Source organism: Musca domestica, unplaced genomic scaffold (assembly GCF_030504385.1).
Source record: "Musca domestica strain aabys unplaced genomic scaffold, Musca_domestica.polishedcontigs.V.1.1 31, whole genome shotgun sequence".
NCBI lineage: Eukaryota > Metazoa > Arthropoda > Insecta > Diptera > Muscidae > Musca > Musca domestica.
In genome coordinates, this window is record NW_026712309.1 from 8,294,210 (window position 1) to 8,316,860 (window position 22,651).

The 22,651-nt window shown below is 36.6% G+C and overlaps 1 protein-coding gene across 1 annotated transcript in view; it reads right to left on the minus strand.

Annotated features, from left to right (window-relative positions):
* Positions 1-655: 655 nt before the first annotated feature.
* The window catches only part of LOC101896782 (protein slit), an 87,099-nt gene continuing 65,103 nt past the window's right edge, over positions 656-22,651 (minus strand). Inside the window, 17 exon segments of the mRNA XM_059125070.1 lie at positions 656-5,564; positions 5,650-5,792; positions 7,007-7,163; positions 7,219-8,216; positions 8,288-8,811; positions 8,870-9,013; positions 9,201-9,272; positions 9,339-9,707; positions 13,576-13,647; positions 13,767-13,985; positions 14,062-14,215; positions 14,357-14,514; positions 16,129-16,344; positions 21,137-21,280; positions 21,529-21,670; positions 22,072-22,307; positions 22,375-22,518. Coding sequence (XP_058981053.1) covers positions 3,402-5,564; positions 5,650-5,792; positions 7,007-7,163; positions 7,219-8,216; positions 8,288-8,811; positions 8,870-9,013; positions 9,201-9,272; positions 9,339-9,707; positions 13,576-13,647; positions 13,767-13,985; positions 14,062-14,215; positions 14,357-14,514; positions 16,129-16,344; positions 21,137-21,280; positions 21,529-21,670; positions 22,072-22,307; positions 22,375-22,518 — 6,055 coding nt within the window. The 3' untranslated portion in view covers positions 656-3,401.

Below are 22,651 nucleotides of genomic sequence, written 5' to 3' on the forward strand. Positions count from 1 at the left end.
TGCATATTACGGCTGCGGAGGACAAAAATAACAAATCGGTGAGCAATATATATGGGAGCTATAGCTATATATGAACCGATTTCTATCAAATTTTGCACACTTATTTTCAGGCCTAATTTGGTTGCATATGCAAAATTCCATACTATTCGGGCTGATATTACACGTTTGGTGCACAATAAAAGGCAAATCGAACGAAGATATATATGGAGATCCTCAAAATTAACTATGGGTCTATCTCGCTTCCTTCTCCATGTTACAACCAAATGCACAAAGACATAATACCCTTACCACTATGTGGTGTAGGGTATAAAAATAGGCCGTTAATATCGGCTTTGTTTCGTTTTGTATTTGGAGAAAATACAGAACAAATGGGTTGCAAACGTTACCCTACGCTCCCTTGTTCTGATTGTTCTTTTATTTTTTTTGTGTATCTGCACCTATAATCGTTATTTAGCTTCGAGTTGGATTATAATCATGTCTCCTATCCATCGTAAACACATTTGAATGTTTTCCATTTACAACATGTGTTCGTAATATGCAACAATGAAGCACAAATCAACAGTTACAAAGTTGCAGGACAATGTTGCATATCCAAAAAGGCCCTTTAACAAATCCTCTGAAATAACCCTCATTGCCTTGAAAGAAAATAAAACGATTTGATTTACATGTGAATGTATTTATTTGCGTTTTGACGATGTTTTTTTGTTTCGACACATTCGATAAATTATTTCGTTTGTTATTCGATAGATATACGTTGAAATATTAATATTTAGTTAGTTTTAAATACATACAATAGATTAGGATTGAAAAATAATTGGAAAACAATATGTATATTTGAAAGTTTATTATGTTTGTGGTGAGTAAATGTATATGTCTGCATTTAGTGGTACATTTTTTTTCTCGTTTAACCATTTGAATACGGTGTTAATTGCAGAATACATTATGAAAAGGAGAGGCTGGAAAAACAAACAATAATTTCAAATATGTTTTTGCAAACGTATGCGTATAAATAGACCTTCAACTCCATCAAACCAAATGTCGGTCGTCTGATAGGTCTGCACATAGTCCGAACGAGTCCGGCAGATTGCTATCTGAAATCTGTACGGTAGAATAATTTTGTTTTTCTGACATTTTGCTCTCTTTTAAGACAATTTTATATGTTTACTTGTGATTTAAAGCTTCTTTTTTTTGAAGGTGTTCTTGCACTCTGGATTTGTTGTTCTTTTAGAAGACATTTAAAAGTATGGTTGTGTTTTAGACACTGCATATATTATAGTACAATTTTTTACTTGGAATCCGTTCCCGTACACGAAAACCTAGTAAAACTTATAGAATAAAGTTAAATTTGAAGGATTGATATCTAGACATTAGACAGTTTTACTGATTTTCGTTCCCGTACTTTCTGGACAAATCAGTTCTCTCTCTTTCTTGAATGAAAAATTATTGAAATTTGTAAAAATTGTTGAAAAATACATATCATTACAACCTCCCATTTGCGTCGTATAAGAAAACATATAAAAATCTACTTATTTTTGACAAAACACTTTAACATTTTTTTTTAAACTATATTCTTCTACCATAAAAAACAGGAACACAACATATGTGTGAATCATGAAAAATATCCTTATGTTGTGCAAGATCACTTCAGAATTCAACGAACAAATCACAAGTCCATACGATATTACTTCCCAATTAGATTCGAGAGTTTGGACGTCAACCTCCAAATATAAACTTCGGACAGACACCAGAAGCCGAGCTCGTAATTTGCTTTGAACTCACGGTCTAAAGTCGGAAAAACTTGTACAGTTTGGTTGGCTGGATTGTATCATAGCATTTATTGTGTTTGGTGAACATACATACGTATGTGTGTTGGTAGTTTGCTCGTCTAATGTACATATTTCAAGGGCTAGTATTTGTTTGTTTTCCCATGTTTTAATTTTATTTACTTGTCGTTTATTTAGTCTAACTTATTGAACTACGTAGTGTGGTGTGTGTTGTGTATATCTATATTTATATATGTATATATTTATTATAGTTACTTAATGTTATTATTTGAAATAAATATCTTTTTATGGAATTTTGTTTTTTCCTTTAATTTAATATTTTTACATGCGACTACCCAGCTTAGATGTCAGTTCGTTTAAATGTTCCATTCAATTTAAAATTCTTTCTTAAGTTCACCATTGAGCTTTGTTTTTGAAGTTTCTTTGATTAATCTAGGTTCTTTTGCAACGATTTGTTGAAAAATTCGTTAATAATAGTAAAACTCTTACATTATAAATACATCATAGTTTGTATACATTAAAAATACAAATAAATATTTTCACTTTTTTCGGTATAGGGGCTACGACAGCCCCTGCTACCGAATTCTCTGAGGGGATCGAGGGGATCTGGCAGTCGTTCGTCTGTCGGTCGGTGTCGTTGAAAGAGTAATTGGAGGTGCGTTTGACATCATGCGTTTTAAGTTTGTTCCGCATTACAAGTGGTTGTTAGTTGTTGGGTCCTAGGTACATATCTGATGCCGCTAGCGGCTTTTAAAACGGCGAAACTTTATGTCTTCCGGGATTTTTAAATTCAAATTTAGTGATTCTTTGACTTCTTTGATTTACATGTATTACAGGCTGTTGATTTGAGGATACGTTTACATGTTCTGGTATGGCTTTCCGTCCGAACGTTTGTTTGGTCAGGTATGTACGCAGTTGTCACTGCATCGTAGTTAGCAAGGTTTCAAAGAGAACAAGTGAAAAGTATGCTTGGAATTGACTCTCGGAATGAATATTAAAGATGAATTGAATTAGATTTCGTTGTCATTGATGGCTTTGCTATGTATGTGCTGAGGTGAGCTCCAGTGTATTTTCGTATGTGCATAAGTGCTTTTGTTCTGTTCTGCCTGGGTAGCTGACACATTATTATTAATTTGTCTCATATGAGCGTCGTACAAAGATAAGTATGTATGCATGTATGTAGTAAGTAAAATATGTTCTTTATATATAGTTAGTATAGAATGTATGTGCATGAAGGGATTAGATCTTTATATGTCAGTTGCAACTGATTATTATGAGGTTATATTTGTATAAATAATAAAAGTTTCGATGTTAATTATGAAGTATGTAGTTAGTGTTTTTTATGTTAGTGTTTTATATGTTTGAATTCATTAGGATATAAACAAGTGGATACAGACATTCACATATGGGATCATACATGTTAATATGTATTCATTTGTTATTTATTGCGGATTATAAAGAAATATGTATTTGTTTGTATGCGCTTTGAAGTCAAGTCCTCTAAAGGTAGGCATTAGGAAGGAGTTAGAATAAGGATAACAACGACAGTGGCAAGAAGAACAAGTTCGACGGGGTATTCAATTGCAGGGGGATAAACAATCGAATACCCTTGTTGTACTACCAGTGCATAAGACGCAACTGGTCAAGGATGCGTTGCTTGAAGAACGTTCCCAGCATGCCGAAAACTGTGGAAATGGCAGCAATACCCATCATGGCCTGCATGATGCAATGTATGCCGGATAGATCTTCATCGTTTTGCTTTTGCCGATGTCGTTGTCGATGATGACGACGTTCTTCGTATTCACGCAGTCTCTGCAGGCGTTCTAGCTCTTCGTCAAAGTGTGGTATGATTGCAAGATTGACCACCTCAGTCTTCGATAAAATGTCTTCGTTGGCTATTTGGGAACCTTGGTTGTTGTTTTCCATTGCATTAGTACTCATTAGATTTGTATTGAGTTGCGATTTGGCTTCTTGTTCGCGGTGACGGGTTCGTTCGTCTAACATCGTATTGTCTCGACTGAAATCGAAATCGAAGTTTCTCGATCGCGATGACGTTGGATAATCGGCTAGATTTACTTTGGTCAGAAAATGTAGAGTAGTGGAATCAGAGTTTTCGACATTAAGGCTGTGAATGGGCTGGAGTGTTTGTTCTGTGGACGAGGAGGAGGAAATATCCTTAACACGGAACTGTTTGAACTGGTTCTTTTTAATGCCAAGTACCTCGGACAACGGTCGGTTGATCATGGGCAGAACGGAGTCTGTTGGTCGTATTATGAACGACCCCGTTGTAGGAGCCGTTTCTGGTGCTGGTAGAATTGCAGCTTGTTCCTCTTTTGCACTGGTTTTAGATGTTTGCGAATTTTTGTTTGAATGGTCATTCGCTGAGCCAAATCTAAGTTCTTCATCATCATCTACATCTGAAGACTGTTCTGAGTCATCATATTCGTCACTGCTACTATCAACCCCGCTGTTTGTTTTCTTTTCGGAATTATGCTCGGAGTTCTTGTTAAATTTGTGGGTTGTAAGGTTTCGTATCGGTTCATATTTGGAATTTTCGGAGTCTCCGCGATAAAGCAGGGCAACCTTGCCATCGGGTGTTAAGACAGGTGTAATTTTCGGATGAGAGGACGCCAAACGATGACTGCTCTCCGGATCGGGCGACAGGGCGTCAAAATCTGTAAAAGATGTGGACTTCTTTTCGTTATTTTCTACTTCCTTGTCTTCGCCATTTGTTGGTGTCTGCTGGTATACGATGCCAACTTTTCCCAACGGCGTGGAAATTATTTTAATGGCATCGTTTGTATTTTTGCGGAAGTAACGGCTATTTGACTTTCGTTTCGAATTAAAGAACCCATCGCTGTCTTCGTCGTCATCGCTGTCGTCATCATTATCTTCATCATCGTTAGCAAAATTGCCGCTGCTTTCTCGCAAGTCATCCTCCCCTTCGTCACCACTTGTATGGTCACCAATCAACTTTTGTTGTTTTCGCCGGTACTTGTTTATGTAGTCAAATCTAAACATGTCCGTTTGTTTGTCTTTGTGTGTGTTTTTGGATAATCTGCCGAAGTTACCACTGCCTTCTTCATTCACAAATCCTTGTTCGTGGTCTATATTTGAACGGGAACGCGCTTCCTTAGGCCGTTCTACGGCAATGGCAATACGTTCGTCGTCCTCATCATATCCCATGTCTTCTTCCTCCTCATCCAAGTTTGTGGATGACTGAATCAGACCCTTAGCCTCGGGCAACAATTCGGGTCCCCCATCTTTGTCATCCTCGCTCAAATCTCTGTCGTCGTCCTTGTCATAAAGTCCATCGTCGTCTTCCTCATCGTCATCATAGAAGTCAGTACTCGGATTTAATTGCATTTCTCCCGTATAATCGTTAGTCACGTCTTCAGTCTCATATTCGCTCATATAGTCGTCGTCTTCATCCAACTCTGCTTCACGATCCTCGCCGCTTATACTAGAACTATTGCTGTCATCCTCCTGTTCTTTAAATGTTTCCCCAATTCTTCGTTTAACATATTCATTAAATATGGTTTCTGTGACCTTAAAGCTATCCCCTAAAGTATAATTTCTATCTCTAAAACTATTACTACTACTATTATAATTACTACTATTATTATTACTATTTAAAATGGTGAAATTTTTATCTAAGCTGCTGTTGTTTATATGGGTAGTCGCATCTTTCAGTCAGTAGCACTTCTTCGTGCACCCGCACTTTCTTACGATGTCGAGATTTTTAATATACTTCCTATTGTTGCTGCACACCATGCGCACCTGAGAAAAAATATATAAATGCATTTATATAATGTTATAAACTTTTTATGTATGTTATCGTTCATAGCGACGTGATAAGACTTACCTTGCGTCTTCGTACGATTTTCGCAGCACAACATTGATTGCCGCAGCCTCCAACGCATTTGGCGTATTTCAGGGGCTGTCTAGACCTGCAATCATTTTCTGTGTAATACTCCCTCACTTGTTCCTTGCGACATGTCGACGTGACTGCAAATAATGACAAAAATTGGTTGAAGAATCGGTTTTTAAGTAAGAATGAAAGAAGTTTTAAGATGCGACAAATACGAAAATGTGGATAAAATCAATTGAAAATAAAATTTTTATTACGTGCCGTTTCATGGTACTTGCAATCTACCGCTAGCAATTCGTTGTTCGGCCCTTAATTATGGAATAAATAGCTGATCAGACGAAATTTATTGATGAAGCAACTAGTTTTTTCCATGGTATAATAAAATGGTATGGTGGAGCCATGTTGGAATCAAAAAGGTAAAGTCATGAAAACATTTGTTTATTCTTTTGAATAGCAAAAACAATGATTAGAAAAAAAACGCACACTGCGGGTGCGTTTGGATTTATTTTACCATAGAATTGAAATATTTAAGAGATCAACTATTTCAAAGAAAATGCAGATATTTCATTCATCTAAAAATATTAAATAATTGAGAAAAACTTATTGCATTCAATAATTAATAATTCAATAATTCTGACAGAAAGCGGACATAACCTTAGGGTTGTATTTGAGTAGTATTGTACCATAAGATTTAGCATTGTTCAACTCAAATCACTCTTTGAACAATGATAAAAAGGATCCATGCCTAACAAATAAGTACATTTTTGTTGTGACATTTGAAAATGTAAAAAATGAAATTTTACAACATGGAAAATTAAAAGCATGAATGAGTATTGAACGGCGTATATACATGCAAACGAAAAAATAAATTAGTTTTCACAAATAATGCAAAAATTTTGTAACAAAAAACATATTGTGTGAACTTCTGCATTACAAAAAATAAATAAATAGAAAAAATAAAAAATAATAGAATAATAATCACAACGTTTGGAACTAGTAAATATTATATTGGGATAATTTTAAAGTTTTTGAAGATTTTCATGGTTTAATTAATTGCTTGAAGTTCTGGATCTTGTGTATTTTGATAATAAGTAATACACATAATTCTAATTTGAAATATAAATAAAGTCAAATCACAACAGTGAAAAAAAGAATAAATTTATTGTCAAGTGTTTATCAAAGGTAGCCTACTCGTCCGACCAGCTATTGGCCTTGTTTCAAGGCGTATTAAATATGATTCGTTTCAAAATGTTGCCGTGAATGATGAATAGTGTCGTGTGAACTAGTTGATTCGAATACCATGGAAACGTGCTGTTAGTAATGGTATTTATGATGAATGAATGATTAATACCAGTATTTGTTGGGGGCTCTGTGGTGGTGCCCTCACCTTGATCACAATAACGCCCTTTTTGGCCGTGTTTGCACTTGCATTGGTAGCCGTCTCGTGAGCTGGAATTCGGTACGCAGCGACTCCCTCTTCGGCACTTGTTATTTTCACACGGATCAACCTTTAGAAGATTAAACATTATTAATTAATATTACAAATATATGAAGGCAGCTTACTTCTTTGCTTATGTGCGGAGTTTCGTCCATGAAGTCTTGCTCATCATCTTCGACATTCTCTCCTTCCAACAAGGCACAACCAGGTGTAATTTTTTGTTGGCGTGCCGCATTTTCAAAATCTACAAGCTTGTGATTAATCCAGACTTCACGCATGCAACCTTTGAAACTTGTGAGATTGCGTAGCTGCCAATTTTTATAGGCTTGTTGGGCAGGATCTGGGGGTAATCCTCCCAAATACAGGGGTGTTGTGAGTTTTAAATACTCATTTTGGCCTTCATTTATAATCGATCTTGCTAAACCACGATCCACCCTTAACGTAAAGTTCTTTTTGATAGACAACAGCTCGACTGAATGGTACTTACTGTCAGCTACCATTTCAAAACTGTACATTGTCGATACTGGATAATTACCTACGTCGTAACTAACCCGAATTCTGCCGTTAAAAAGTTCCACAGCCCAATGTGCATCTTGGCCGTCGTACATAAGGATGCCATTTTGTTCCGAAGTACTGAAAACAATCGTCACATTGGCGTCAGGCTTTGTGCGTAAGGGTTCCATTTCAACGAATGAGTTGTTGTGCACGAAACTTATACTCGTCAAGTATTCGCACCATTTGCCGGTGTAGCCTGGATGACACTTACATAAGTAATCTGAGCCGGATGGATTTGGTTGGAAACAAACCCCATGCTTGCACTCATGATTTTGACACGGAGACGTCTGTGGATACATCATGGATACCATATTGTGTCCTTCACAATACTTTCCAGTGAAGTCGTCGGGACACATACAGACATAATCGTTGATGCCATCCACACAAGTTCCTCCGTTTTGACATATGTGATTCTGACAATCGTCTATGTTGTCTGTACAATTTATTCCGTGGAAGCCTGGCATGCATTCGCACGTGTAGTGAGTGAAGTGGTCTTGACATTTGGCCCCATTAGCACATGGATTGAATTCCGGACTGCAGAACTCAATTTTCGTATCACAATATTCACCTAAAAAGTTAAAAAAAATTAAGTTTAGTTTCGACAAAGCGTAATAGTTATTTGACTTAAACTGCACTTACCGGTAAATCCAGGTTGGCATTCACATGTGTACGACTCAATTCCATCAACGCAAGAGGCGTTGTTTTGACACTTAATTTCACCTAGGCAATCATCGATATTGGTTTCGCAACGCGCACCAGTATATCCGGGAGCACACTGGCAACTGAATCGACCCTCCTCCAGTACAGTACATGTTGCATTATTTCGACAGGGGTTTCCATAACACGCATCGATCATAAATTCACAGTGTTTTCCGTGGTAACCAGGTTGACAGAGACACTGATAGTCCCGCTCTGGCAAGGACACACATTTGGCCTTATTCTGGCAGGGATATGTAAAGCAAGCGTCACACTTGGCCAGTATACTGTTACTCACTTTGCCCTTGCATACAAAACTGTGCGATGGAGTAGAAAGGATCAGCTTATCTTTCATATGTTCAGGTTCCGAACAGCTCGCAATACCAGGTTCAATATAGTCCAATTTCACCCAATCGGCGAACCATTTTAATGAGCAATCGCAATACAAGGGGTTGCTCCCTAGGGCTCTAAGAACAAATATCATCAAAAAGCTGTTAAAGTACATAGATATCTCTCGATACTTACATGTGTGTTAATGATTTTAAGTCTTCGAATGAACCCTCCGGCATCATTGATATTTGATTTCCATGCAAAGAAAGTACCCTCAAATTATTTAAGCCAGCAAGTGCATGCCTTTGGAGACATTGCAAATTGTTGAATGATATTATTCTAAAATTAACGACAATTTTAATAAAGTGACTATGACATAGTTCCAGTTCTTGCTGGAATCACACAAAGAAAAATTTTATGAGACATTTAAGAGTGTGTAGTACAGCGGAGACTCCTCTCTCTTCTCGTATATAAACTCAAATATTTTTCATGAAAATTTTCTACGTATGTCTTTGGATATACTTACAACGTAGAAAGTTTCGTTAAATTTGCAAACGTGTAGTCCGACAGTATATTAATTTTATTGTTACTCAAATCGCTAAAGAATGAAATGGAAGAAGTAGTTAATTTTCTGGAGACTAAAGCAAATAAAGCTATTACTTACAGACGTGAAAGAGACTTTAAGTGACGAATGCGATCACTATGTATCATGGAAATGTCATTGGATTCCAGGTAGAGTTCAGTTGTTTCACTTGGTATTCCACGAGGAATTTCTGTTAGGTTGTTTCGAGAACAGCGTACAACAGTGCCAGTGCATGTGCACATTGGTGGACAATAATCATCTCCCAAGCAGCCATCATTATTGTCCGACGTACATTTAAACTCGTGGTGGGGTAATTCTTGTATTTGCACATCACGAACCTTCGGCGGTGCAGCACAGCGAGCAGCGCCTCCATTCAGAGCTTTTTTCCGCAGCCAATCGGAGAACCATGCCAAATGACAATTGCAGTTAAATGGATTGGATGCAAGGTTGCTGTAAAACATTGTTCATTGTCAAAAACATTGTACTTGTATTGGCAGGATATATTAAGATCAGTTCAACGACTTTATAATACCCTACACCACTTTGGGAGAATTAAATCAAACAAGCTATGATTATAATTATAATTTAAAGTTCAAAGGACTAAATATGCCGAAGCATTGATATCTTTTCAATTCGGGCTTGTATTGCCCATTTGATGCACAATTAACTTGAAATCGGATAACGATATATATGGGAGCTATATCCAAATCTGAACCGACCTCGATAAACTTTAGTAAAAGTATTTCTAAGTTCTATTTTATATATTTCCCCAAATATCGTTGTTACAGAGTGCATATTACGGCTGCGGAGGGCAAAAATAATAAATCGGATGAAAAATATATATGGGAGCTATAGCTATATCTGAACCGAACATACTATTTGGGCTGATATTATACGTTTGGTGTCAGAGGCATTAAAACTTATAGAGACTTTCACACATCAAATTCCATTATATCGAAAATAATGAACATATACGTAAATGTGGACTAACTATACCGATTTCTGTCAGTAATATTAATTACGTACTTCAAGCCCCAAATTTCAAATAACTCCGTTGACCGTGGACCGATTTATTTCTTTAACTTGACCTGTCTATAGACCAGTCTTTCCTAAAGTATTGGTGGGTTCGCTAGTGGGTCGCGAGAAAATATTGAGTGGGCCCCGAAATTTGGGACGGATTAGATTCTTCTTTGTGGACAGAAGATGAAATGTTACGAGGAGTAATTGATAGTAAATTCTGCACTATACAACTTGATGAATCTTATGACGTTCACGGCATGCCTTATGTTTGTTCGACATATATGGCAAGAAAATGTGCATGAAGTATCAAGAAACTCCCGAATATATAATTGAACATCTACGGGACAAAGAGTTCGTGCTTAAATTAAAATATTTGACGGATATATATTTTTTTTCAAGTTAAACGAACTTAACTTGCATCTGCTTCGTTCAAACGAATCGGAAAATTTTGAAAGTCACGACAAAAGCGGTATCACCACCCGCCAATCGCGAAAAAAAGAATCTTCTACCGTTACAAGCAGGGGGCAAAAAGCAAAAATCAGCAGCGTTTTAGTGGAAACGTTTTAGATAATAAAATTATTTTTAAAAATCAAAAAGATGAAGAGTATGTATATGTATATACACATATCTAACACTATTAAATAGTACACTTTTCATTTTGGAATTCGGTCTTATGTGCCCAAATTCTATTAGAGAAAATTTTACTCATTTTGTGAATGTTAACTATAAAATTTGAAAGTTATATCCTAATTTGAACGCAAAGTTCCAAATTGTTCGTATTTGACCGAAGAAATGAGACGTTTGTTACTTCTACTGTAATATTGATGCAATTATGCAATCAGGGAACAACAAAGTTAAATACCACAGCTACCATTTTAAAAGCTGTAAAACTACATTTAACTATATTATAGCCTTCTTGCTTGCTTTACTTTCATATTTGTTGTTGCAGCAGCTCATACTGCTGTGTTCGATCTGACTCCTCTCGATCTGGTACAGGTTGGGTCCACAACGAGACTGGTGTAAGGTGAGTTGGTTTGGCTGGGCAGCGAAATGGGTGTAGCGTTTCATGTGGGCCTGTGCCACATGCTGGACAGATGCAGAACATCTGCTGTCAATCCGGGCCCAATAGGAATTGAGGCGGCTGTACCATCCGGATCTTAATTGAGCCAAAACTACTCGGGTTTGTCGGGGCCGCTCAGCTGTGATGGGAGGGGGTGGTCTCCTATTACAGCATTCACTCTATATCCTTCCATAACTTCTGAGACCGCGTTAGAGTGAATACTATTCAGTCCCGTTTGATAGACCTTTTGATCTAGAGTCTCTTTTATACCTGAGCGGAGGTTGCCTATTCACCATATGGTGATTCGGATGGCTCTGTCGGTAACACCCAAGCAGGTATTGCATTGACAGCATTTTATTATGCTGTCGCACCGATAAGACCTTCGCCTCCTCTTGTAGGTGTCGACAGGTGCCATGAGGAGGCACCCTGATGCGGTTCTATGGGCGGCATTCTGGCAGAACGGAATATTTTTCCACTGCCGGTATATCGCGTTGTAAGAGGTCAACAAAGTTTCCTTATCAGCTACCCAAGTAGTGCCGGGCAGAGGCTTGAGAACCTTGCTCCTATCGAATGTGACCCCTAAGACTTTGGGTTAGTTGGTGGTCGGAATTACAACTTCATTGACCGGCACATTCAAAGATAACCTCATCTCCGCAGTCCATGTGGTGAAATGTGTGGCGGATATCTTCATATCCTTCACAGTGTAAAAATCGGTTAAATCAACTATGTAAGCATTTAACCAATCGCATATGTCATCTATGATGGGTCCGGACGCCACGAGCGTACGTACAATCATATGCGTACATTATTATCTCTATGCCGTGTGGAGGACTTGGAATGTCAGAAAGGTAGAGGTTAAACAGTTCCGGAGATATCACCCCACCTTGGGAAACTCCGTGCTTTACTCTACGGAAACTCGATTTCTTGTTTCTGAATTTCTGAAACGTTTCAAACTTGGCCTCAAAGGCTTTTGATAAATCAAGTGCCACCATAACTGTTCTGTCACAAGGCCTGTTCTGGTTGAGTCCTTTGCCGACACGTGTGGAAATGGCGTGTATAGCTGTTGTTGTGATATGTGATTTTCGGAATCCGTGTTGATGACCAGCTACTTGGAAACACTGTCTTATGCTGAGGAGGAGTAGAGCATCAAGCGTCTTTGCCACTGGTGACAAATGTGATATCGGCCTGTATGAATCACTTTTGCTGGCATCTTTGCCTGGCTTCAGTAGCCCATTTTCATATTTGTCAATTGTTGTGGTGTCATATCAGTCTTTTGAAAATTGCGCGCTAAGGACATCGTTGACACGAAATCTTATATTGACTTTATTTTCTGCGAAAGAATGTAATGCTTTTTGTGCGTCGATTCTAATGGGAAACAGAGTGGTCCGCAATATATAGAGAGCCCTCTTGATGTCTTGCCTTTATTGAACTTAATTTCAATTAATTAAATCATCGAACAAGTAACGTTGTGTCAAGCCCAACATATAAAGTTGAAGTTATCGCCGTCTCGTACCGATACAAAAAACAGATACCCCATGGAGACATGCATACACATATATGAAACTACTTATAACCACTTAAGCACAGTGCCGCTAGGAGAAATGATGCTATGAAGTTAGTTTCTGTTGTGTATGCTGCGGAAGATGATAATGACGAAAGAGCAATGTGGGGGGAAAGAAAGTTTTTGTTACAAACAAAAGGCAAGTAAAAAGCAACATTAGACCCATCAAAATACAATTAAAATCGATGCATGATTTTATACAGAAATGTATGTACATATACGTGTGGGCAACTTTCCGAACTTTATTCGTTGATGGAAGCCTGTTAAAGTTAGCAATTTCGATATTGTAGCAGTGTGTACTTTTGGGGTAGCTGGACTCTATTTTTATGCACAGGAGGTCGTTTTTTAAAATCACATGTAACAATCGAAACCATTAACCCCAATTTAATTCGATCAGAACACACGTATAAGTAGCTGCAATTAAGGAGAACATACACACAAAACATTTGCTCGCAAACGTCCACACAAAAACAGACATTTTAAATGCAATTAAGAGAATCTTCTCGCTCGCCTTCTCGCCAAATTCAAAGTGATGTTAAACACGTAAAAGTATAAACTAGCACAAAACATAATTACTTTCGTCTGTATGTATGTATGCTCGTGGATACATACATGCATTCATACGTACATCGTACACATACATATAGCAATGACATTTAAGTGGCTGGTATACTTACAGGGACGAAAGTGATGTTAGAAACTCAAAGGATCCCGGCATTACACAAGAAATTTGATTGTCGTACAGATTCCTGTTGAGAATTCAAGTAACAGTAGACCGTTTGCAGGGTGGGGAATGGAAAGAAAATTCAATAATTGATACATTAGTAGTCACGTAATGGGACTAATTGTTTGCAACACCGCTACTTACAAAGATTTTAGCTGATGGAGACCCAAAAACATTTTGTTGGAGACTTCTTTAATTTTATTTTCGGCTAATTGCAGATCCTGTATGTGGGAGGCACCTTCAAATGCGTTCGCATCTATGCTATTGATTTTGTTTCGTCTCAGATCCAATTTCACCAAATGGGGCAAGCGGCCAAATAAACCGTCCGATGTTATTCGTCCCAAATCATTGTCATTCAGCAACCTAATAGGCAAATATTAAACGATTATTAGCTCACGCGTTTCCACAAGCAATATTTGAAATGGATTTGAATTATTACAGTTCGGTGGTGTGCAAAGGTATGTCACGTGGTATTTCCTTAAGACCTCGACCGGAGCAATCCACAATTGAGCCGTCACACTGACACTGTGCGGGGCAATCTGTGTCCAGACGACACTCTCCAGAGAGTTTCATTCGCATCTCATCCCAAGAACCTAAACACCAAAGAAAAAAGAACAAGCAACAGCAAATTGTATTACGTTGATCACACATAAGTAACGATGCATATGCATGTAACATAAGGATACATGTACGGCGATGCTTGAATTGGAGTAAACAAAAACAAAACAACTCACACTTGAATTTTTCCTCCCGCAATGTCTCAATACGTCGACGATGCATGCGCTTGGGCGATTCACACCGAGCACCACTTGTTTCAATTGGGTTTTTGTGCAAGTAGTCGGCCAACCATCTTAGATTACAATCGCAAATAAAAGGATTCTTTGCCAGATGCCTGTGGGTGAACGATAAGATGATGTTCTTTAAGTAGATTTGCAAGTGTTGTTTGGGAGGAGGTTTATGGTTTATTTTCAACAAAAAAGCGAATGTGTGTAAAAAGAGCAATAGATTGTTTATTTCACGTAGTGTCATACATAAAATCCCAATATACCGTGCCTACAACTCGACGATGCGCACTTAATATTTGTATTAGGGTTTCCATTATTGATTAGCCAAATAGGGCTCTATAATTTAACATGACCCAGGAGAAGATTTAATTAAAATAGGTATGCACGATAACCCAATATTTTGTACAAAATATTACAAAATGTTTTTCGATCATAGACAAATGAAAATTAGACTATGAAATCGGATCAAAAAATCGGATCAGCAGTTGTCGTCTATGTCGTTTCAGGTGTGTGAGTGAACATATTAAAGTCACTCAATTCCAAAATGTTAAAACAATCAAACAAAAAGAGTTAGTACAAATTTGTTAAATAATAAAAAAAAGTGAAAATTACGTGATGACATCGAAATATACGAAAATAATCAACTGAAAATCCTGAAAAACGATGAAATGTTTTCGAATTCGAGTAGGTCGACTGAGTGAATCAGCATGTTGCCTATGCGAAAGCGTGCATAAAAAACTAACTTTTCGTTGTCTATAAATTAATTAGTACATACCAAAAAAACATTTTCAATAAAAATATAATGGTTCAACCGTAACAGAAGAAGAGAACAGCTGGCCTTACCGTGTCGCCTTTAAAATAAGCCTTGAACCAATTTCACAAAGACACTCAGGGACCGAATTCAGGCCTTAGTCTTTTCTTGCGGTTAAAAGTTTTTTTGCCGATGGAAGAAAAATGTAACAAATGTTTCTCAAATTCTTATTTACAGCGTTACCTAAAATTCGACGTATTTCACCACACACATATAAAACACATATATTTATACGAACGTCGGGCGTAAAAATTTCAAGTTGAACAAAATTTGACAACTTCAACAATAATAACTGAACAATGTAAACTTTTGTAATTGGAAAAAAATTACAATTGGAAAATTTTAAAAAGGTATAAATTTTTACAACGTTTTTAGTTGGTAGATTCTAAGATATGGGTATTTGGGTAATATGTCCATACAAATCATTTTGCCATAGTGGGGAAGTTGAATATTTGTATACGCTACGTTGAATTTTGGGTAACACAGGTAAACGTGTATATTATCAAAATATTTTTATTTAATTTTGGCACTGAGTAGAAATATTTAACTGGATAAGTATTTTTGCAATGTTTATTGTATCGAAAGCAAAAATATATGATATTTTATTTATACTATTGCTCTTGTTTTGGGCCCTAGTATACTGGAATTTTGAACAATCATCTATGTGATGGAGAAAGATCAACACGTGACTCTAGAATTATAACAGTGCTATTGACATTTGGGTATTCACTTTATCACGAAACATCTCAACAATAAACGCACATTAACTAGAATGTCTGTTCAATGACTATAATTCGTAGGAGTACTTTTGTAAATGTGACAAAAACAGAGGATTAACATACATATTTGCACATTCACGTCCAACAGATGCATAGGGGATGCACCCGTGTCTTGAAAACAAAATACTTACAATGTCTGAATGCTCTTCATGGCATCAAAAGTCCCATTTGCTAGCGTCTGGATGTTGTTGTCGTACAGGGATAGTAAGCTAAGGCTATGCAAGTCGCGAAAAGCATCCTTGCGTATACATGAAATCTCATTGGCATTTAATAGCAGCAGCTGAAGTGATGAGAGTCCTTTAAAAACGCCCGAGGGTAAATCCTTTATTTTATTGCCATACAAGACACTGGAAAGAGAAATAAGAATACAATAAAAGAAAACATGAAAAACATATCATTGAACGGTGAAAAATATCGTTTGTCATTTGCAGATGAACACTCTGCATTCGAAGTAGAAGTGAATCCGCGCAACCACTCAAACTGGTTTCAACCATGCACATGTGCTCACAAACAATCCGATATGCATAACATACACACACGGATATATGTGTAGTTTTTTGCACATCATATTCATAAGTGTTGTGGGGTGGGAGCAGATATACACCATAAATGCTGCACTTTATGTCCTCCGCCATACGTTGGAGAGTATATTAATCCATTCATTCCGTTTGTACCTTCTCCATATACTCATGTTAGACCCTACAAAGTATTTATATTCTTCTAAGTCGATTTAGTGATGTTCGTTCGTTCACGATATCTTTCGAACAAATTGAGAAAGTAGGCTAAAATTTTTAACATATTTGTACATTCTCAGTTGGCAGGCAAAGAGTGATTAAGGGCATATCATCAACAAAATTGTTTAAAAATTGGTATTTGAATCTCGATATTGACAAAAACTTCTGTAGCAAGAAAATGAGTATGTAGTTGGTCGTTTTGGTGCAGCACTAATATAACGGTATCGCCCATTTTATGTTATTTTGAAGACTTTTAATGCAATCTCCACCCGATTTCGCAGCCAAAAATTAAACTAGCTCGAATATGACATCCTGAAGTTTTTTCACCGGAATTGTTTCAACTTTGGCATTTTAAGTTCGAAATGGATACTTCAGCCTATGACAGAAAATTATCTGTACGGGTCAACGTCTTCGTATTTCCCCCATATAACGGTACCTCCCGATATTCGGTATTGTGATGATTTTAGCGACATTATTCACCGGAATTGTTTTAAATTTGGTATTTGAAGTTCGTATTGAATACTACAGCATAAGGCAGAAAATTGTCTGTGCAGGTCCATGTCCCCATATAACGGTACCTCCCAAAATTCGGTATTTTGATTATTTTAGCGTAATTATTCACCGGAATTGTTTCAAATTACGTATTTAGAGTTCGTAATGGGAACTACAGTCTGTGACAGAAAATTGCCAATGCAGATTCAGGTCTTCGTATAGGCCCCATATATCAGTACCTCCTATATTCTGTATTTTGACGAGTTTAGGTACAATACCCACCGAAATTGTTTGAGATATCGTATTTGACGTTAGTAAGGGATGCTATAGCCTGTGACAGAAAATTGTCTATGCTGGTCCAGGTCTTCGCACAGCTCCGATATAACGGTGCCTCCCTATATACGATATTTTGATGATCTTTTTATGATTTTAATGATTTTATTTTTTGAAAATTTCCAAATTCGTTCCAAATGATGGATGGTATTCAATGTTCGGCCCGGCCGAACTTACTGCTTTTTAACTTGTTACTTGTTAGTTATTCCTCTTCGCGTGTTTGTGGGACACTGTTGGAAACACTTTACATCATTGCATTCATCATATGCAGTATGCAAAGCGAATCTTTTCGAATACTAAATAATGCCTGTTTTTGATTGAAAGAAAAATTCTCTACATGCTAAGTCAAATTTCGTATATAAATATTATATTGACCCAGGTAGTCATATACTAAAACAATACAAATGTTAATAAAATAAATATGTATTTTAATCTAATATTAGAAAACTACTTTCTTTATTCCATCCACTATTCCGTTTCTGACCACTGACCCCTTAAATATGTCGATAGTTATGTTCATCTGTCACTTGTGTATCTGTTGAACTGCGGAAATAGTATTCGCAATTAAGAAAATTCTTTGAAACATCGTTCGTTCATTGACACTTCTCCCGGAATAATTAGTATTGAAATGGTGAAATAATATGCACATCAAATTAGATCTAATTAGATCATTAAGGCTTTTCAGTGAAAGACTTCTTCCACACAAGGAGCTATTTCACAGTACGGACATTTTTTCAGAAAACATTTAAATAAGTCCGATATAGTGAATATCCTTGAACAATTTTACTTAAAAAATTCGCAACTGCTGTGCAAAAAGTCCATGGAAAGTGCTTCTTAAAAAATCACGACTGCTGTCCCTAAGGTCCATGGCTGTCTTAAAGTACTAAAAGTCTTCCAAAAATACTTTTTAAAATCCAAAAATTACGACTGCTACGGATATTTGATGTATAGGACACAATTAGTTTTATTTGAGGATTGTCAATCTAGCTCTTTTAAAATATCATCGTGTGTTCCTCAAGGAAGTCATCTTGGACCGGTTCTTTTTCTCTTAAAACGATTTGCCGACTTCAATAAAATATTCCCAGTATCTGATGTATGCAGATTATTATGTATGATATTTTTAAAACACAAGTCCAGTGAACAGTCAGATTTATTGCAATATGACCTCAATAACTTGTTTTCATGGTGCTATCAACATTTCATGGACCTAAATTTTAAAAAATGTAAACATATGTGCTTTTCACGATCTACTCCTTTATCAACTGAATATAATATTAACGGGATCCTAAATTATCTTTTAATAATCATATTATATCAATGGTTAATAACACTAATGGTGTTTTAGGATTCATAAAACGGTGGGCCAAAGAATTCTCTGACCCGTATATTACCAAGCAATTATTTGTATCACTTGTTCGGCCTATACAAGAATATGCTTCAGTCGTATGGGATTCTAATTATGCCATCTACTCCAATAACATTGAATCTTTGCCAAAATAATTTCTGCTTTTTTTGCCATATATTGGCAGACTAAAATTAATTATATTACCTACATTAAAAATCAGGCGTATTATGTTCAATACCATAATGGCGTATAAAATCTTAAATGGTAACGTGCCTTCGGACTCTCTTATTTCTACTTTCAGAATTAATATCTCATTCAGATTAAGCAGGTATTACCAAATTTTAAATACTGATTTTCACCGAACTAATTACTCTTTGGGTGAACCTATAAGTAGAATGTGTCTAGACTTCAATTCTTTGTATGATGTCGTCGTACAACAATAGATTTGTTTCACCGGCTGATGAAATATTTTCTGTAGCTGGTATTTCAATGCCTACTAATTTTCCACCACGATGGGAAAAAGTGGCATTGGGAACGTTCGATAATAAAAAAACCACGATTGCTGCCCTAAATGTCCTTGGAAAATTCTTCTTAAAATATCTACGATTGTTACCCTTATGTATCGTAATTTTTATACCCTACACCACAAAGTGGTAATTATACCCTACACCACAAAGTGGTAAGGGTATTATGTCTTTGTGCATTTGTTTGTAACAGGCAGGAGGAAACGAGATAGACCCATAGTTCCTTTTGATGATCTGCATAGAATCACATTCTGAGTCGATTTATGCATGTCCGTCCGTCCGTCTGTCCATGTATTTTTGTAAACAAAGTACAGATCGCATTTATTGCCCGATCCAGATAAAATTTTGTAAAGATCTTTTGTTTGGCCCAAGGACGAACCCTATTGAAATTGGAGATAATCGGTAAAAATTTAGATATAGCTATATATATCTTCGTCCGATTTGCCTTTTATTGTGCACCAAACGTGTAATATCAGCCCTAATTGTATGGAATTTTGCACATACCCCCAAATTATGCCCGAAAATATGTATGCCAAATTTGATCGAAATCGGTCCAGATATAGCTATAGCTCCCATATATATTGTTCATCCGATTTGTTATTTTTGTCCACCGCCGCCGTAATATGCACTCTGTAACAACAATATTTGGGGAAATATATCAAAAACATCTCAGAAATACATTTGCTAAATTTTATCAAGATCGGTTCAGATTTGGATAAAGCTCGCATATATAACTTCGTCCGATTTACTTTTTATTGTGCACCAAACGTCTAATATTTGTCCAAATGGGATGCAATTTAGCACATGCGACCGAATTGAGTTAAGAAGCTAGTATGCCAAATTTGGTGAAGATCGGTTCAGATATAGCTATAGCTTCCATATATATTATTCATCCGATTTGTTATATTTGTTACCCACAACCGTAGTATGCACTCCGTAACAACGATATTCAGGGAAATATATAAAATACAGCTCAGAAATATCTTTGCCAAATTTTATCGAGATCGGTTCATATTTGGATATAGCTCCCATATATATCTTTATTATTTCAAATTAATTGTGCACCAAATGGGCAATAAAATTCCGAATTTAAAAGATACAAATGCTTCGGCATATTTAGTCCTTTGAACTTTAAATTTAATTATAATCATAGCGTGTATGATTGAATTCTCCCATAAAAACTTTTAATTGTTATGTGGAGCTCTACTTAATTAGCAAAGTGGTGTGGGGTATCATAAAGTCGGCCCCGCCCGACTTTAAGACTTTCTTTACTGGTTTTATTCGCAATTGTGGTCCAAGTGTTCCTTGAAAAAGTTTTATTAAAAAATCTAAAAATATCCACGACTGTTATCCTTACGTTTCGAACAATATTTTTTTAATTCGCAATTGCGTTCCCATTGGTCCTTGAAAAGTCTTATTTAAAAAACTGTTTCATAAAGATATTTTTCTTACAAAATCCACGACAGGTGCGATAAAGGTGCTTTGTGCCTTCTTAAAAAAATATTTGAAGGATTTTTCTAAAATCATTGGAAAAACATTTTAAAAAGCAATTACTACATATTCGAATTCGCGTTTTCCAGCGGGAGTGACTGTAAAATGATGTTTTAAAATCTTAATAGGAATCTTAATAAAACACATCCTCAAAAAATTATCAACGCTAGTCCCACTAGTGATTATGTTTTATAAATACACATTTATTATAAATACTTACAGTGTGGTTAGTGCTCTTAGACCACTGAGTGCATCGTGGGCTATTCTTGAAATGTTATTGTTAGACAAATCGATTCGCCTTAAACGTCGGAAATTCGCAAACGCCTTCGGAGGAAGTTCGGTAATGAAATTTTGCTCAAGACGCCTGAAAAAATACAATTAAAAAGAGCACGCAAGCACATATAAATTTGACAGAATAAGGAATACAAATTCAAAAATTAGGATTGGTCAGTTGCAATTTCGTACTTCTTCATTCATTCATTGTACCATGGTATCAACATAGAACAATGATAATTCCACAAAATAAAAAGGTAAAAAATTATATGTTTTAATATCAGTGAACCATCCTAATTTTACATTGAGTCGGCTGATTCTTATGTTACGTGAACTTACAATTCTGTGGTATCTTCTGGCAGTGTAGCAGGGACCGCAGTTAAGCTCTTTTCGCGACAGTCAACAATGCCATCGGCGCATCTGCAAGGATGGGGACAACTATTCTCTAAGCCACATTCTAGCGGTGCATGTTCAGTTAGACCTAGAAAAAAGCAAATTGTCACTGCCTTGTTTTGGAACAATTATTGAATTATTTTTGTAACTGGCCTTGTCAAAAACAATTGCAAATACGCTTATCTTTTAAAATTGTGTTGAAATTTTAAATAGACAAAAAAGTATAGTTGTGAAACAATTATAAACATATGGATGTACGAGGTTATCTCTACTATTCTGCCATGCTGTTTTTTGAAGTCAGACCCACTTCTTACAAATGTTATCAAAACAAGTAAGAAGTCGTTATAGCCCGTTTTCTTTTTTAATTAGTTTTAGCATTGCAAATTTGAGAACATCTCACGAACATCTGAGTTTAAAATGCAAAACCATGTAAAATAAGCAAGGCCAGTATCATATGATGATATATGTTTGCAGGCGTTTTCTTTTTACCTGAACACTTGAACTCCTGGTCATGCAAATCGGCAACATTTTGTCCCTTAAGTTGTGAGGGCGATTGACAGCGGGTATATGGCGCGAGTCGGGGGGCATTGCGGAGAAATCGCGACAACCACGACAAATGACAATCACAGGAGAACGGGTTATCCGATAGCCGCAGAGCTCGCAATCGATTCAGTCCATTGAATATATTGTGTGGCAATGAAGTTAAATTGTTGTTGTTGAGTGTGCTGCAGGTAATAGTAAATGCGACATATTAGTAAATTTTTAAGCAAAAACTTTTGTTTTTGTACTTACAGAATTTCCAGATCGGCCAACCCTTTGAACGCATGTTCATCCAAGCATGTGATCTGATTATTGTCCAACTGGAGGCTACGTAAAGATTGCGCCCCTTTGAAAACTCTGCGACCTACAGTTGTAATCGCATTATTCGACACATCCCTTTACAAAAATAGACAAAAGTACTTTTATTAGTTGTGGGAAAAATGATCGCACGCTCTCGGAATGCACTGCATTTAGAGGGCAAGGCAATAAAATCTAAAACCATTCACCAAGCACTCGAACAAAGTTTGGA